A 15,033-nucleotide genomic window follows, 5' to 3' on the forward strand; every position below is an offset into this window, starting at 1 on the left:
GTGGCTCATTTGGTTAAGCTTCTGACTTCGGCTCAGGTCATGATCTCATGGTTCTTGGGTTCGGGCCCCATGTCGGGCTCTGTGCTGATGGCTTAGAGCCTGGAGCCTGCTTCGGATTCTGTGTGTGTGTGTCTCTCTCTCTGCTCCTCCCCCACACATGCTCTGTCTCTTTCTCAAAACTGAATAAACATTAAAAAAAAATAGAAATGATGTAAGTATTTTCAATACATGATTTTTATCGAGGAACATATAGGTTCTGAAATAACAGTATTTTAACTCTGTTTGGTTTCTTCTTTCTTGCAGGTGTAGATGTGCCAGAGATCAATGAGGAGCAGAGCAAGGTGTATAACAATGCTCTGATCAACTGGCACCATCCAGAAAAGGACAAAGCTGACAGCTATGTCCTTGAATATCGGAAGGTTAACAGAGATGAAGAGATGCTGTCTTGGAACGAGATAGAAGTGTGTGGCACAAGTAAAGTCATTTCCGATCTGGAAAGCAATTGTAACTATGCTTTCAGAGTAAGAGCCTACAAGGGCTCGATCTGTAGTCCTTGCAGCAGGGAGCTGATTCTTCACACCCCTCCAGCTCCAGGTATTGGGAAGACTGGGAATAAAAAAACCACAGAATTGGAAGAGACCTTGATAAAAAATAAACTAGGGGCACCTGGGTGGCTCAGTCGGTTAAGCATCCAGCTCTTGATTTCGGCTCAGGTCATAACCTCACGGTTCAGGAGTTCGAGCCCCAAGTCGGGCTCTGTGCTGACCATGCAGAGCCTGCTTGGGATTCTTTCTCGCCCTCTCTCTCTCTCTTTGCCCCTCCTCTGCTCTTTTACATACTCTCTCTCTCAAAATAGACTTTAAAAAATAATAAATAAATTAGGCACTGTTTTTATATAGCTTTACATTGAAACCAGTTTTCATTGGTTTGAAAAAAAGTTTTCTAGAAAACCCATTCCATCCCCAGCTAGGTTTTGGAAATAGACGAATACTTGAATTTCACCATGTAGGCTGGGAACAGGATTAGAATGTGGACTGACATCAGATGGAGAAAAACATGAAGACATTTGAGTGAGGGCTATTCATTTGAAATGAAAAATAGCATAAATATGCTGCCGTACAATTTTTACATGGTATAATTCTGTATTTTTGATAGGTTTATAGAAATCTCTACAACATAGATCTTGGGAGATTTTAAAAAAATTATTGGCATAATATGAAATATTTTGATTAACCTCATTCTGACGTGTCTGGATGTTCTCTAGAACTTGGTGATTCCTGCCCCCCTCAATATTAAAAGCTCATCTCGCCCAGCCCCCCCCCCCCCCCCCCCCCCCCACTCCCAGGTCTGAAGCCACTGGTGCTACTTACAGAGTGCCCATAGATTTTTGTAGAAAGAATCATCTGCAGGTGAGCGGTTTCCCTGCAGTGTCTCCACAGACCAGGGACGCTGAGAACCAGTGCTGGGTTCATTCTGGTTATAGCGGGCACACATTGTACCCTGTTGCTCACTGCCTTTGAGGTTCCTGCAGTTGGTTTTTAGACCCCACAGCCCCTGCCTGTTTTTAGTGGCTTGTGTGTCCATATTTTGTACAGTCTGTCCTTCCTTCCCTTTTTGTCCAAAGTGTACTAGCCACTACTTGTTTTTCATGCACATTGTGGCTAATTAAAAAAAAAAAAAAAAAGAATACAAATAAAGTAGGGTTGGCGAAAATTGGTTATCTTCAATTTGAATAAAATCTGATAGTTTTAGGGTGGATTTGCAAGTATGAAATAAATATTTGTACATTTTAGGCAGTTTCCCCTTTCTTTTCTTGTCTGACTGAAAGTGGAATTAAAAAGAAACCTGGAAGTAGCTGCTGGGTTTTCAGTGACTTGGTGGAGGGGGAAGGAAGAAAGGACACATTCAAAGTTCTTGCTTTCTTTTCTTTTTTTTTTTAAGATTTTATTTTTAAGTAACCTCTATACCCAGTGGGGGCTCGAACTCACAACCCCGAGATAAAGAGTTGTGTGCTCCACCAACTGAGTCAGCCACGCATCCCAACCCTAACCCTAACCCTAACCCTAACCCTTTGGGTTTCTCTCCTCTGGGAATAAGGTGACCAGGGTGACTGTTACAATTTTTATTTTGCAAACGGGGAGACTTTTGAGATTGACGGGAAGATACCAGGCCAGGGCGATAGGCATTCCCAGAGAGGATGGTCCGCTTACATATGGAGAATGGCTTTAGCTTACTAGTACACAATTTCTTCTTTATCATGGTATATAGTATAGTCAAAAATTACTGTCTTAACCACGTGTAAGTGTGCACATCAGTGGACAGTGGCATTAAGTACATTCCTATTTTTGTGCCACCACTACCACTCGTATTTCTACAACATTTTCATTTTTTCCAGACTGAAACTCTGTGCCCATTAAACACAAATCCCCCCTCCCCACAGATCCTGGGAGCCTTGATTCTATGTTCTGCCTCTATGAATTGCCTATACCTCATATAAGTGGATGGATATAATCCTATGCCTGGCTTATTTGGGGTTTCATCCTTGATGTAGCATGTACCAGAATCTCCTTGCTTATTTAGGGTGAATAATATTCCACTGTATGGATAGACCACGTTTTCTTTATCTGTGCATCTGTTGATGACCATTTGGGTCATTTCCACTTTTGAGCCAATGTTCTGCTTAATGGATCTGAGTTGATAGAGACTTAAGAGAGTGGTATTCTGTCCATTCTGTAGTCAGGAAATCAAAGGTTAAGTTAAACTCCATTTAAATGCCTCAGCTGGAGGGTGCCTGGGTGGCTTAGTTGGTTAAGGGTCGGGTCTGGTTCCTGAGTTTGTGAGTTCGGGAGTTCAAGCCAAGCCCCACATTGGGCTCTCTACTGTCAACACAGAGTCCGCTTCAGATCCTCTGTCCTCCTTTCTCTGCCCCTCCACCCTACTCAAAACCAAACAAAAATGCCTCACCAGGGATTAAAACTCTGGTCTCTCTAAACCCAAAACGTGTGCCTTTTTTTTTTTTTTTTTTTAAACTACTGTACAGTTTTTCATGTCTGCCCTGTGGATTGATAAGGAAAAGCCCCTACTGAAGTTGCTAATTTTTAGAATAAATATTTAGAAAACTGTACAGGTAATTATGAAAAAGTACATCCCCTTATATTAAAGGGAAAAGGGACAGATCCAGTAGTGTAAAATAGAAGAGATCTGCTGTGTCTCTTCCTAGGAACCACGTTTGTTAAGTTTTCTTGTACACTTGAAATACTTTTTCTGCCGTTTGATATTCCTAGAGATTTTCAGGCATAGAGAATCTACTGGAAGTGATTTCCCAATTGGGGATTCGGTTTGTAATACTTTGTCTAGGGTCATGTGACACATTCCTCTTCAAGTCTGTTTTCACTAATTTCTAGTTCAAAAACAGATCCTATTTAACTGTCAGTTATAGAAGTGCTCACCGATAATGATGAGACTAATCTTAAGCTCTCTTTACAGTTTTTAGTTTCCTCTTTGATGAAAAATGTGGCTATAATAACGAACGCCTCTTGCTGAACTTGAAGAGAGACCGTGTTGAGAGTAGAGCTGGGTTTAATCTTCTGCTTGCTGCGGAGCGTATCCAAGTGGGTTATTACACCAGTTTAGACTACATCATTGGAGACGTTGGAATTACCAAGGGGAAGCACTTCTGGGCCTTCCGCGTGGAACCGTATTCATACCTGGTAAAAGTGGGAGTCGCTTCCAGTGATAAACTACAAGAATGGCTCCATTCTCCCCGGGATGCAGTTAGTCCAAGGTAGGCTCTTTTTATTGATCTAGAACTTAGTGATTCTGTTAAAGGTACACATCGTTGTTTGGCCAGGTAAGACTGGAAATTGATGTGGGTTTGCTTATTACATCTGGAATACATTCCTTAGATTCAGGTGTTCTGGCCGTGCAGATGTGGCTGGCTCCAGAAAGGAGTCAGGAGGTCTTGGGATACAAATCTCAAGTGTCTAAGCCTGTTTTGGGTACTTCTCGACTATCCTGTAGCTTTGCAAGTAAAAAAAATTTTTAGGGGCACCTGGGTGGCTCAGTTGGTTAAGCATCCAACTTTGGCTCAGGTTATAATCTCATGGCTTGTGGGTTCAAGCCCCAACTCAAGCTCTGTGCTGACAGCTCAGCCTGGAGCCTGCTTCAGATTCTGTGATTCCCTCTCTCTCTGCCCCTCCCCTGCTCACACTCTGTTTCTCTCTCAAAAATAAACATGAAAAAAAGTTTTTTTTAATTTAAAAATTTCTTAAACCTTTTTTCTCCTAGAGAGAGAGCAGTGCGGGGGTGGGGGGAGGTAGAGGGGAGATGAGGCAGAGAGAGAGAGAAAGAGAGAGAATCCCAAGCAGGCTGCACAGTGTCAGCACAGGGCCTGATGTAGGGCTCAATCTCATGACTGTGAGATCATGACTGATCTGAAATCAAGAGTCGAAAGTTCAACTGACTGAGCCACCCAAGCTCCCCACAGTTTTAAATTTTGAACATCTTTCATATCCATTTCCTTAATTCTGTGATAAAAATTACTCACACGTATAGTGAAATGCTTCCAACTGCCATACCTCATAATTGGTATGAAATTGTTCTTTTGTAATGGGATATAATTTCTTTAAACTCCCCTGGAGGTACTTTACAAAATTGGGTCACGGTAAACAGGTTTCCACATCAAAGAATTCTGGTTTGTAAAGAGATTGATTATTTAATGGGCGTTGTGTGGTTTTGTCGTTTTATGTGGTATTATGTATACTAGCCCACACAAATAATTTATGACCTCTTGTGTGAACAGAACCCCAAATTGGTAATCTGAGTGACAGGAAAAGTTTTTTGCACAAGGGTGAGAAATTAACAAAACAGTGACTGTGGTAATCGGGAAATGGTTAATTAAACATGGTGCCATGACCACTCGATAGAATATTGATATTAATAATGTTTAAAAGGCTTGTGACATCAGAAATATCAGTGAGACCTGATTAAAAGCGTCAATATAGTATGATCACAAATACATAAAAAGTGAAGTATGCATCGGAAAATGAAGGAAGGACGTTTGTGTCAAAAATCTCTATAAGCTGCTGTTTTATGCTAGCTCCTCACTGTCAGCACAGAGCCTGACATGGGGCTCAGTCCCACGAACCATGACATCATGACCTGAGCTGAAATCAAGAGTCGGACGCTTAACCCACTGAGCCACAACTTCATTTTAAAGCAACATATGTCGGGGCATTTGGGTGGCTCAGTCGGTTAAGCGTCCGACACTTGGTTTCGGCTCAGGTCATGATCTCTTGGTTCATGAGTTCGAGCCCTGTGTCAGGCTCTACGCTACACTGAGCACAGAGCCTGCTTGGGATTCTCTCTCTCCCTCTCTCTCTGCCCCTCTGCTGCTTGTGCTTTCTCTCTCTCTTAAAATATGTAAGCTTAAAAAAATAAATAAAGCAACATATATTATCATGTGAAAACGTTTTGAGGATAGTTGACGGCCTGTGGATGGCGCCACAGCTAAGACTGCTTTGTGTGTGTATTGTGTTCTAGATACGAGCAAGACAGCGGCCATGACAGCGGAAGTGAAGATGCCTGCTTTGATTCACAGCCCTTCACGTTAGTCACCATAGGCATGAAGAAGTTTTTCATACCCAAGTCAGCCACTTCCGCCAGTGAACCTGAGAATAGAGTTCTTCCGATGCCAACAAGTATAGGGATTTTCCTCGACTATGACAAAGGCAGAGTGGCTTTCTATGACATGGATCACATGAAATGCCTTTACGAGCGCCAGGTGGACTGTTCGCACACGATGTACCCAGCATTTGCATTAATGGGCAGTGGAGGAATTCAGCTTGAGGAACCCATCACAGCAAAATATCTAGAATACCAAGAGGACATGTAGTTGAAGCACGTGATGTGACTTAGGGTGAAAAAGGGGAGCAAAACGACGGCTCTGTGTTAACCTTCGTAACTAATTACACATCATCTGAGTAGTCTGTGGCCACGCTTGTATTTTGTGTGTGTTTCTTCTTAAATCGGAAAAACCTAAACAGTCTTGCCTCTTTCCTGTCTTCATCCTGCCTTTCACAAACTGCGGGAGTAAAGACGCTCTCTCCTGGTTAACCCTGAAATGGTTAAACTGTAACTGGATTGTCTTTCTTTTCTTATGAACAGGAAATCTAATGTATTTATGTCAGTGTTGCTGATACTGATGCTTCTTTTTTGAGGGGGAAGGGATACAAAACTATTTATTATTATGTTTCTTTTGTGTTTGGTTTTTCATTTGGTATCATGTTTATGTCTTAAGAGAAGCTATTTTTTAGATGCCTTATGGATAGAAATTAGTACTTAGCATTGTGTCTTGTGTATGTTTTTCACAAGAAAACAAAGGTATAGTTAGTATAAAGGCCAGAGAAATGGTAGTATATTTAAATGGGAAATTATGTATTTTGAAGTGCGTAACTAATATTCAGAGTATATTCCCCAGAAAATGAATACTGCTTTTTTTCTTTTGAGACGGCAAATTGTATTTTTAAGGATATTTTTAAGAGTTCGCTTACCTGTAATGCCCATACCTGATCGTGTGTAAACATTTTTGTTTTTTGTTTCTTGTTTTTGCAGGAAACACTAAGTTCTTGGCTAGCACAAGCAGCTTTTCACTTGGTGTAATTTTTTTTTTTTTTTTTTAGAAAATTTGTCTTCAGTTTTTCTTTGAAAATACCTGCGTCTGTATCAAATAATTTATTTTTCACAAATATTAGAGAAGCTGCACTGATATTTAACATATTTGTTCTTTGCCCTCTTATTGTGTCCTGTGATTTTCATTTTTTGGCACCAATATTACATATCACATTGCCCTGGTTTATGTTTACATGTTTGGAAAGTTCATGAAATATTTTTAATGTCATTAAATATGTTCTAAAATGTAGAGTAACTTACTGGTCAGTTGGATGATATTTTCTATGGCCTGTTGTTTGGCAATAAGCATCTGTAAAAGTCAGTAAAACTACAAGTCTAGTTTAGGAATAATAATGAAAATCATATTGACTTTGTGTGTACCCTTTTAAAAGTTCTTCTAATGTGAAGAATTAATACTTTGACATTTTACATTCATTTTTGAAAGATGTCCTTTAAAGGGTTTTTACTTAAACTGCTTATTTTTTAGAAGTCAAAATGTTCAGAAACTAAGCTGTTACACATTGTAGCGCTAATGATTTTGAAATGCTTTTGATCTCTCTTAATAGACCCACCAAAATCTTAGGCCTGATTTGGTTTCCTTGTTGTTTGCTTGTTTTTAATATATATTTTTAAGTGGAAATCTGTTATTCAGGCTGGTAGCATCAAATTGGCCTTTTCCCCCCCTACCCGGAGTAGGAAATATCATGGAGAAGTTGAGTGTTTAGTAGGTTTGTACCTTCCTACCGATGAATAAGCACTTTACGACATAGGCTGAACTAAACAAATATGCAGTATTATGTGGATCATTGTGCAGTAAGACTGCTAGAGTCACGTGTGTGGTCAAGTTTGAGCCTCAAGCTTGTGTAAGCACATATCATGTAATGTAAGCATTTTAAATATAAAGCTTTAATAGGATAGGGAAGCCACTTAAAACATTGTATAGTTGTATAGAAATTGTTCTCCGTGTTTTCTTTCATTTTGAATAAAAATTAAAATAAGTGTAAGTATTGAACTGCATTCTGGAAATTCTCAGTTATGTTTCTGTGGAAAATGGAAACAAATCTTTCATGAAGAGATGTTTTGCCGAGTATATTAGCTTAAGAGAGAAGGTTTTACATAAAGTTATTCTGGGCATGTCCTTACTAGCCTGATTCTTGCCGAAGGGATCATTAGAAAAGTTTGACGTGAAGCTGGTTTTCTTTGGCTAACTGATCAGATTCTCTGATGTTGCTTTTCTGGTCCATAATAGATCAGATATTGATTATATGTGTGTTCTTTCAGTTCACATTCATACTCTCAGGCCTTGGGGCTCTGATAGTCGTGCATCACAATGAATTGTTATTTATGCTTCATGGGTTTTAATTTAAAAAAAAGTCAATTCTGTGTTGTCCCGTGATAGTGTATGATAACTTAGCCTCATATTCACAGTTGCATTCTGGGGAAAGGAGTAGGAGTCGGAGCGATCTCCTGGGCACTGAACACCGTCTGGGTCTGTGAAATTTTGCCATGGTCCATCATCTGATTAGATCCCGGGAGCATGTCCCATGTGGGAATATGATCAATCGTGCTATTGCTACACAAAATGGAGAAGTGTTCTAGCCAAGAATACTCGTAAGAAATTATTTTCTATCAGACAGATGTGCATCCGTTTTATTTTTTTCAATGTTTTTGTTTATTTTGTGAGAGAGCAGGCAGGATAGGGGCAGAGAGAGGGAGGGAGAGAGAGTAACCCAAGCAGGCTCCCCGCTGCCAGCGCACAGCCCGACGCAGGGCTTGAACTCCTGAACCGTGAGATCATGACCTGAGCCGAAATCAAGAGTCAGACGCTTGACCCACCGAGCCACCCAGGTGCCACAGATGTGCATTCATTTTAGAGGATTTTCACCTGCTTGTTTATGGGGATTAACACGCTGAGAATTGGAAGTTCTCCTTGGGACTCTTCTGCTTTAACAAACCCGATGGAAGTTAGTTAAGTTCGATTTGGAACCCACTTCACTGATGGACAAGTTTTTAAGTTGTGCTTTCTGAGACATCGTGCTGTGTGCTTACTGGGTTTCAGGTGAACCAGACCACCCAGCCAGGTTCTTCCTCTTAGGAGCTCTGTTTGCAGGAGGGGGGAGGTGATAGAAATGGAAGGTGCTAGAGAGTGTTTGAGAAGGAGGCTCTGCTAGACCCAGTGCTGAGGGAGGCCCCTCTGAGGAGGCAGCGTAAGATGGACCCCTGAGGTCCAAGATGGACTGCTAAGGAGCTGGCTGTACAAAGAGCCGAGTGAGGTGCATGCTGGGTAGAGAGGACAAGGAGCACAAGAAGGCTTTGAGATCGTGACCTGCTCAGAGTTTTGGCAGGAAACAGCATTCACCCTGGATGGTTCAGCTGGAAAGTGAATGAAAGGGGTACTTTGAGATGTGAGTGACCTTGAAGAAACAAGCAATGGTGAGACCCTGGAAAGACGAGCAACAGCCAGAAGCCATTAGTGCTTCCAGAGCAAGGAGGGCAAGGGGAAAGCGTGTTCCTAGATGTCAGGGAGAGTGAGACATTAAGGAAGGGTTGCTTGGTGGGAGTTGGGCTCACCATGGGAGGCAGCAGGTCCCTGAGACGTGGCACCAAGACGGGGAGGGAGTCAGAAATCTCCTTCACTGGATGTGTTGGTACTGCCTATTGACCACCGGAATAGCCTACTGGAAGCCACCCAGCAAGGGCTCTCTAGGGATGCAGGCAGTGGGGATCACCTTCCTGGGGCGGAGAAGGGAAAGCAGGCATCTGGTGGTAGTTCTGGCGGTGGCTTAAATGGAGAACAGCTGGCACAAATGGGAAGAAGCTGCATGTATTTGAGGGGAAAAAGGCTATTGGCTGTTGTGCTGAGTGCTTAAATAAGGGTGTTTATAATGTTCTGAAATAATACAACACACAAAAACGAAGGCTTAGAAAGCCATGTACCTGGGAGGTCTCCTGCACGTACTTCCTGTCCCTGAGTTACTTCTCCAGTTTTCTTTAGAAGCTCCACCTCCTATGTCTGGAAGTGGGTGGGGGTGGTGGTGAACTATTCCCTACACTAACCTTTAAGCAGTCCCTTTGGCTCAACTTTGAGAATTTACCCAAAGTCCACTTTCTCCCACCTTCCCCCACCACCCACAACCTCACCTGATCACTATAATAACTGCCTGTCAGACCTCCCTTTCAGCCGCGTAGGAGTTGAATAGCTAAGTTCTAATAAACCCTGAGCTAACCAAAATTCATTTTTTGCTCTCCCCTAATCTCTTCTAGATCACCAATGGCTTCCGTCCACCAGCGAAACAGGGATCAGGCTCCCTATGCTTTATGATGCCACCTTGTTAGCACATCATTTCTAACATTGCCAGTTTACATAGTTTCTAGAAAAAGAGTTTAAAGCCATTAATGTCCCCAGCACGTCGTTTGCTGCATTCATGTTTCATTAGATAGAATGGATCGCATGGTGCTGGCAGTCATGGGGGTGAGAAAATTGTTTTTTCCAAGTGCCCAGGTGGGGAGACCAGCAGATGTGGGCAAGCACTGATAATGCCCATCTCAAGCCTTTCCGCTGACTTTTTCTCAGTTGCAAAATAAGCGTGAGCTTTTTGCTAATTCCTACTGTTCCAGATATCCACACAGTCACCTTTGTCTTTTCTTCAGATGTCACCCTAACTGCTCTTTATTTTAATTTTAATTCTTTTAATGTTTATTTTATTTTGAGAAAGACAGGGCTTGAGCAGGGGAGAGGCAGAGAGAGAGGGAGATACAGAATCAGAAGCAGGCTCCAGGCTCCGAGCTGTCAGCACAGAGCCCGATGGCAGGGCTCCAACTCAGGAACCTTGAGATCATGACCTGAGCTGTAGTCACAAGTTTAACCAACTGAGCTACACAGGTGCCCCTGTATCCAGTTGTGTTTTTTTTAATTAAAAAAAAATTTTTTTATATTTATTTTGAGGGGGAGAGAGACAGTGCGAGCCGGGGAGGGGCAAAGAGAGAGGGAGACACAGAATCCAAAGCAGGCTCCAGGCTCTGAGCTGTCAGCACAGAGCCCTATGCGGGGCTTGAACTCACGAACCTGGATCGAGCTCATGAAACTATCCAGTTTTTATCACTGCTGGATCCCAGCACCTTGAAAATCTGGTTTCCAGCCTGATGATTCTCTTACGTCTTGATGCACACAGTCTCTGCAGTTCTAGAACCTGTCTTGGGATCTGTGTGGACAAATTGGCTTGCAGGTCACGGGCTTCTCCCTGTGCAAGCTTTCAGATTTGAGCTTCCTCCATGGGGTCATTTACTTGCCATTTCTTTATTTGCTCATATGCCACAATAGTTAACACAACACGTGTCCTGGTTGCACTGAAATTGGAGTTGGCTTCTCACTTCCCATGTATTTTTGTTTTGGGGTGTTTTCTTTGGGGGGGGGAGATGATTTTTCAAGAGAAAGAGGCAGATAGGACTTTGCCAACTTGAAACTAGAAAGTATTATTTTTGGAATGATATGTCCATAAAAATTAGTATCTTTTCCAGATGTTCATTTTATAACACCTTGACTCTTAAGCAAAGCAAGGTTTTGTTTTTTTTAATGATGGAGTTACAAGGTGTAGATGTACCTTATTCTTTGCAGAAGATACTTTCTTGCAAAATCGCTTATGAATTGAACTTTTATTGTATATGGTGAGTGGATTCAATATTTGGTAAAATGTGAGCGTTTTAAGGGGCTTTGTAATACCTTAATCTGGTCCCTCCCCTTTTGATTCTTTTGCCCCTCCATTTTTAAGCAAAGCTCATCTGACTATATGGCAATATTCTGGGCAAAATCCCAGAAATGATTTTCCTGGTAAAACTTCTTGGGTTGTCGGTTCTGCTCATAACTTTAACATGTGACTTATTTTTTTAAAGTTTTTATTTTTTTAGTAATCCCTGAACCCAACGTGGGGTTGGAGCTCACAACCCTGAGATCAAGACTCTGTTCCTACTGAGCCAGCAAGGCACCCCTAACATGTGACATTAGATTTCTTCTTAAGTGTACCTGACATGCCCTAAAATTGTTGATAGGGAAATGTCAAAACATTAAAAAAAATTTTTTTTAACGTTTATTTATTTTTCAGAGACAGACAGAGACAGAGCGTGAGCAGGGGAAGGGCAGAGAGAGAAAGGGAGACACAGAATCCGAAGCAGGCTCCAGGCTCCAAGCTGTCAGCACAGAGCCGGACGCAGGGCTCGAACTCATAAACCACGAGATCATGAGATGCTTTATTGACTGAGTCACGCAGGCGCCCCCCAAAACACTTTAAAAATGTTGTACGTTGTAGTACATGTCTGAACAGTGATCTAGTAGTCGTTTATAGGTTTGGGGGAAAGGAGAGCATATTAAATTGGGGTGTTTCCCTGTTGGGCAAAGATACTTGTCTTATATTTGCAGGGATTCTCAGTTTTTACTGCCTGTTTGATTCTATGGAACACGTGGATGGAGTAGTAGTGGTTGGTGTGGGTTTTTTGCTTTGGATTCCTGAGGTTTGTCATTTATACCTGTGGGATTTGTGACAAGTGATTAACGGTGAGCCTCATCTGTAAAATATCTCTACGGCTACATACTCCAGGTAATTCAGATCATGTATACAAAATGTTTAACACAGCATCTGGTGTATACCGAATACCCACTATATGGGGGCTTCACAGACACATTCTGCTTTTTGATAGTGTTTTTGTTTTGTTTTTGTAAGTTTATTTAGTTTGAGAGAAAGAAAGAGCAAGCACAAGCAGGGGAGGGGCAGACAGAAGGAGAGACAGAATCCCAAGCAGGCTCTGCCCTGTCAGCGCAGGGCTCCACGCGGGGCTCAGGCTCACGAACTATAAGATCATGACCTGAGCTGAGGTCAAGAGTCAGATGCCTAACTGACTGAGCCACCCAGGCGCCCCTTCGATAGCATTTCTGAACATAGTATTTAACTCCATAGATCTCTTTTACGAATGATGAGAATGTCTTTTGAGTACAAAATTGTACTAGTATATTCAAGTGCCATTATTTGCTTATAATACCCAGAGCCAAACGGAAAAGTGAACATGAATAACTTGACGTATAGTTCAGACAGACAAGAATTAAATCTAGCTTTTGAAAGACCAAGACAATATGGTCCAGGTGTGTTTCTTTGCTATTATATAGCAATGAGCAAGCGCTCACTGGGAAGATGCAGAGGAAAAGGACTTCGTGTCAAGTTACCAGCTTCGCCGGGAGACTTAGTTCTTCGGGGTAGATTTCTCCCTGCTCCAGGAGTCTGTGGATGGACTTGTTAATTAACAAGCCGCAGCAGGTGTTAAATGCGTGTGGTTCACCTGGGGATCTTGTTAAAGTGATTTTAATTGAGTAGGTCTGAGTGGGGACTGAAGCGTCCGCGTTTCTAACCAGCTCCCAGAAAAGCCCACGCTGCTGACCCTGGCTCACAGTAGGCGTTAGCTGGGCTTTAGAAAACCCGAACGGATGTGGGGGAGGAGGCATGAGAGCAGAACTCGTCTGCCCTGAAAACGAAGCAGGCTCAACTGGACGGAGAGGTAGACCTCCTGAGATTTACAGGTAAGGCCCAAATTTTGTTTCAATACAGTTTTGAATCAGCTTGGCCATGTGGGCAGTCATTTAATTGAAACTCCCCAGCTACTGTGTCATATGGTATAGGAGTTGAGGCTTCCAAAACAATGCGGGGGTTTTCGGCCGTTTAAAGCAAACCAACCGACCTCAGCCTGTTATCTTTCAGAACGTGAGTAGAATTTGCCTGATCCTGACCCTTGGTCCTTCGTGATACTAGAATGTGTGAGTTGCGCAAGATACCCAGAGGCGGTTTGCCTGCACAAGAGTTGCTTAGATAAGGATTTATTATTTCAAAAGTTGGCCATGCGTTGACTGCTGTGTTCCAGAAACTATGCTAATTGCTTAGTGTAGACCTTATGTTAAATTCTCAGAATATTGCTAAGGAGAGTGCATCATTTGTTAAAATAACAAAATCCAGCGAGGACGTTTAGGAATCATTGGCTTTATCAAACAATTCTTGGATTAAGAAGAGGGAGAGACACAAAATAGAAGGCTTTTACAGGAGGAGGGCGGGACAAGAAAGTTTTTAGCAGAAGAAAAGGATTCTTCCCTGCAAGACTGCTTTCCCATCAAGAAAAACAAGGGGTCTTCTCATGCAGATGACCTCATCTTTCTTTTTGGGGGGAGATGGAGAGGCCCCCGAATGTCAGACTCACAGGCACTGATTGAAAAATTCCTGGGGCGCTTGGGTGGCTCAGTCAGTTAAGCGTCTGACCCTGGCTCAGGTTATGATCTCGCGGTCCCTAATTTCGAGCCCCGTGTCGGGTTCTGTGCTGACAACTCAGGGCCTGGAGACTGCTTCTGATTCTGTGTCTTCCCCTCTCTCTTCCCCTCCCCTGCTTGAACTCTGTGTCTTTCTCTCTCAAAATAAATAAACATTAAAAGAAATTAAAAAAAAAATTCTTTTAAAAGGAAAAAAGAAAGATTCCTGACTGATGGTGTAAGACCTTTCTAGGGGAGGCTGATACTGTAGTTATACTAGGTATTAAGCCCCTTGAGAACTAGGTCTAAGTGACACTGATTTGGACCTGTGACTTTTTTTTTTTTTTTTTAAAGCACATTTCACCCATTTTACAGGCGAGGAAATAGAATCAAATGTTAAGGGGCACCTGGGTGGCTTAGTCGATTAAGCGTCTGACTTCGGCTCAGGTCATGATCTCACGGTTTGTGGGTTGGGTCCTACATCGGGCTCTGTGCTGACAACTCAGAGCCTGGACCCTGCCTCCGATTCTGTGTCTCCCTCTCTCTCTGCTCCTCCCCCACTCATGCTCTGTCTCTCAAAAATAAACGTTAGGAAAAAAAAATGAAATAACCTGCTCGGGACAGAGTTGGGATTTTAACTCCAAACTGATTCCGAGGGCTAACTGCCGAACCATTATCCACCCTTTGTTTTAAACCTATTTAACTATCGTGCCATGTATGCCACGGAGAATGACAATAATTGAAAATACTGTTTTTTCATAAAGTCTTAAAAATTTTTGTGTTTTGTGTTTGTTGGACTTTTTAATCTTGGCTCTTATAAGAAATGTTTCAAAGAGTGTCCTTGGTACAGTGGTTTCAAAGTGACCACTCTTGGAGGAATGTGTCTATATGTTTTGTGTCCTTGTCTGTAGGTGGGAAACATATAAATCTTGTAAAAAAAAAAAAAAACAAAAAAACCCAAAAGCTTGAATGCTTTTCTGCTGGTGGGCAGGGCATGTGGGCTTCCGTTTCAGGGTCACTGCACACCATTGTGACTTGCCCCCCCTCTGAAAGCCTTTGAGGTTTTCAAGGCTCACGAGTGTGGGTTT

At 42.3% G+C, this 15,033-nt stretch overlaps 1 protein-coding gene across 1 annotated transcript in view; it reads left to right on the top strand.

Annotated features, from left to right (window-relative positions):
• LOC132681670 (E3 ubiquitin-protein ligase TRIM36) overlaps positions 1-5,984 on the top strand; it is a 32,353-nt gene extending 26,369 nt beyond the window's left edge. Inside the window, exons 8-10 of the mRNA XM_060636346.2 lie at positions 304-594; positions 3,487-3,784; positions 5,542-5,984. Coding sequence (XP_060492329.1) covers positions 304-594; positions 3,487-3,784; positions 5,542-5,893 — 941 coding nt within the window. The 3' untranslated portion in view covers positions 5,894-5,984. The remainder of the gene's footprint in view (positions 1-303; positions 595-3,486; positions 3,785-5,541) is intronic.
• The last annotated feature ends 9,049 nt before the right edge of the window (positions 5,985-15,033 follow it).

The sequence above is a fragment of the Panthera onca genome, chromosome A1 (assembly GCF_046562875.1).
Source record: "Panthera onca isolate mPanOnc1 chromosome A1, mPanOnc1 haplotype 2, whole genome shotgun sequence".
NCBI lineage: Eukaryota > Metazoa > Chordata > Mammalia > Carnivora > Felidae > Panthera > Panthera onca.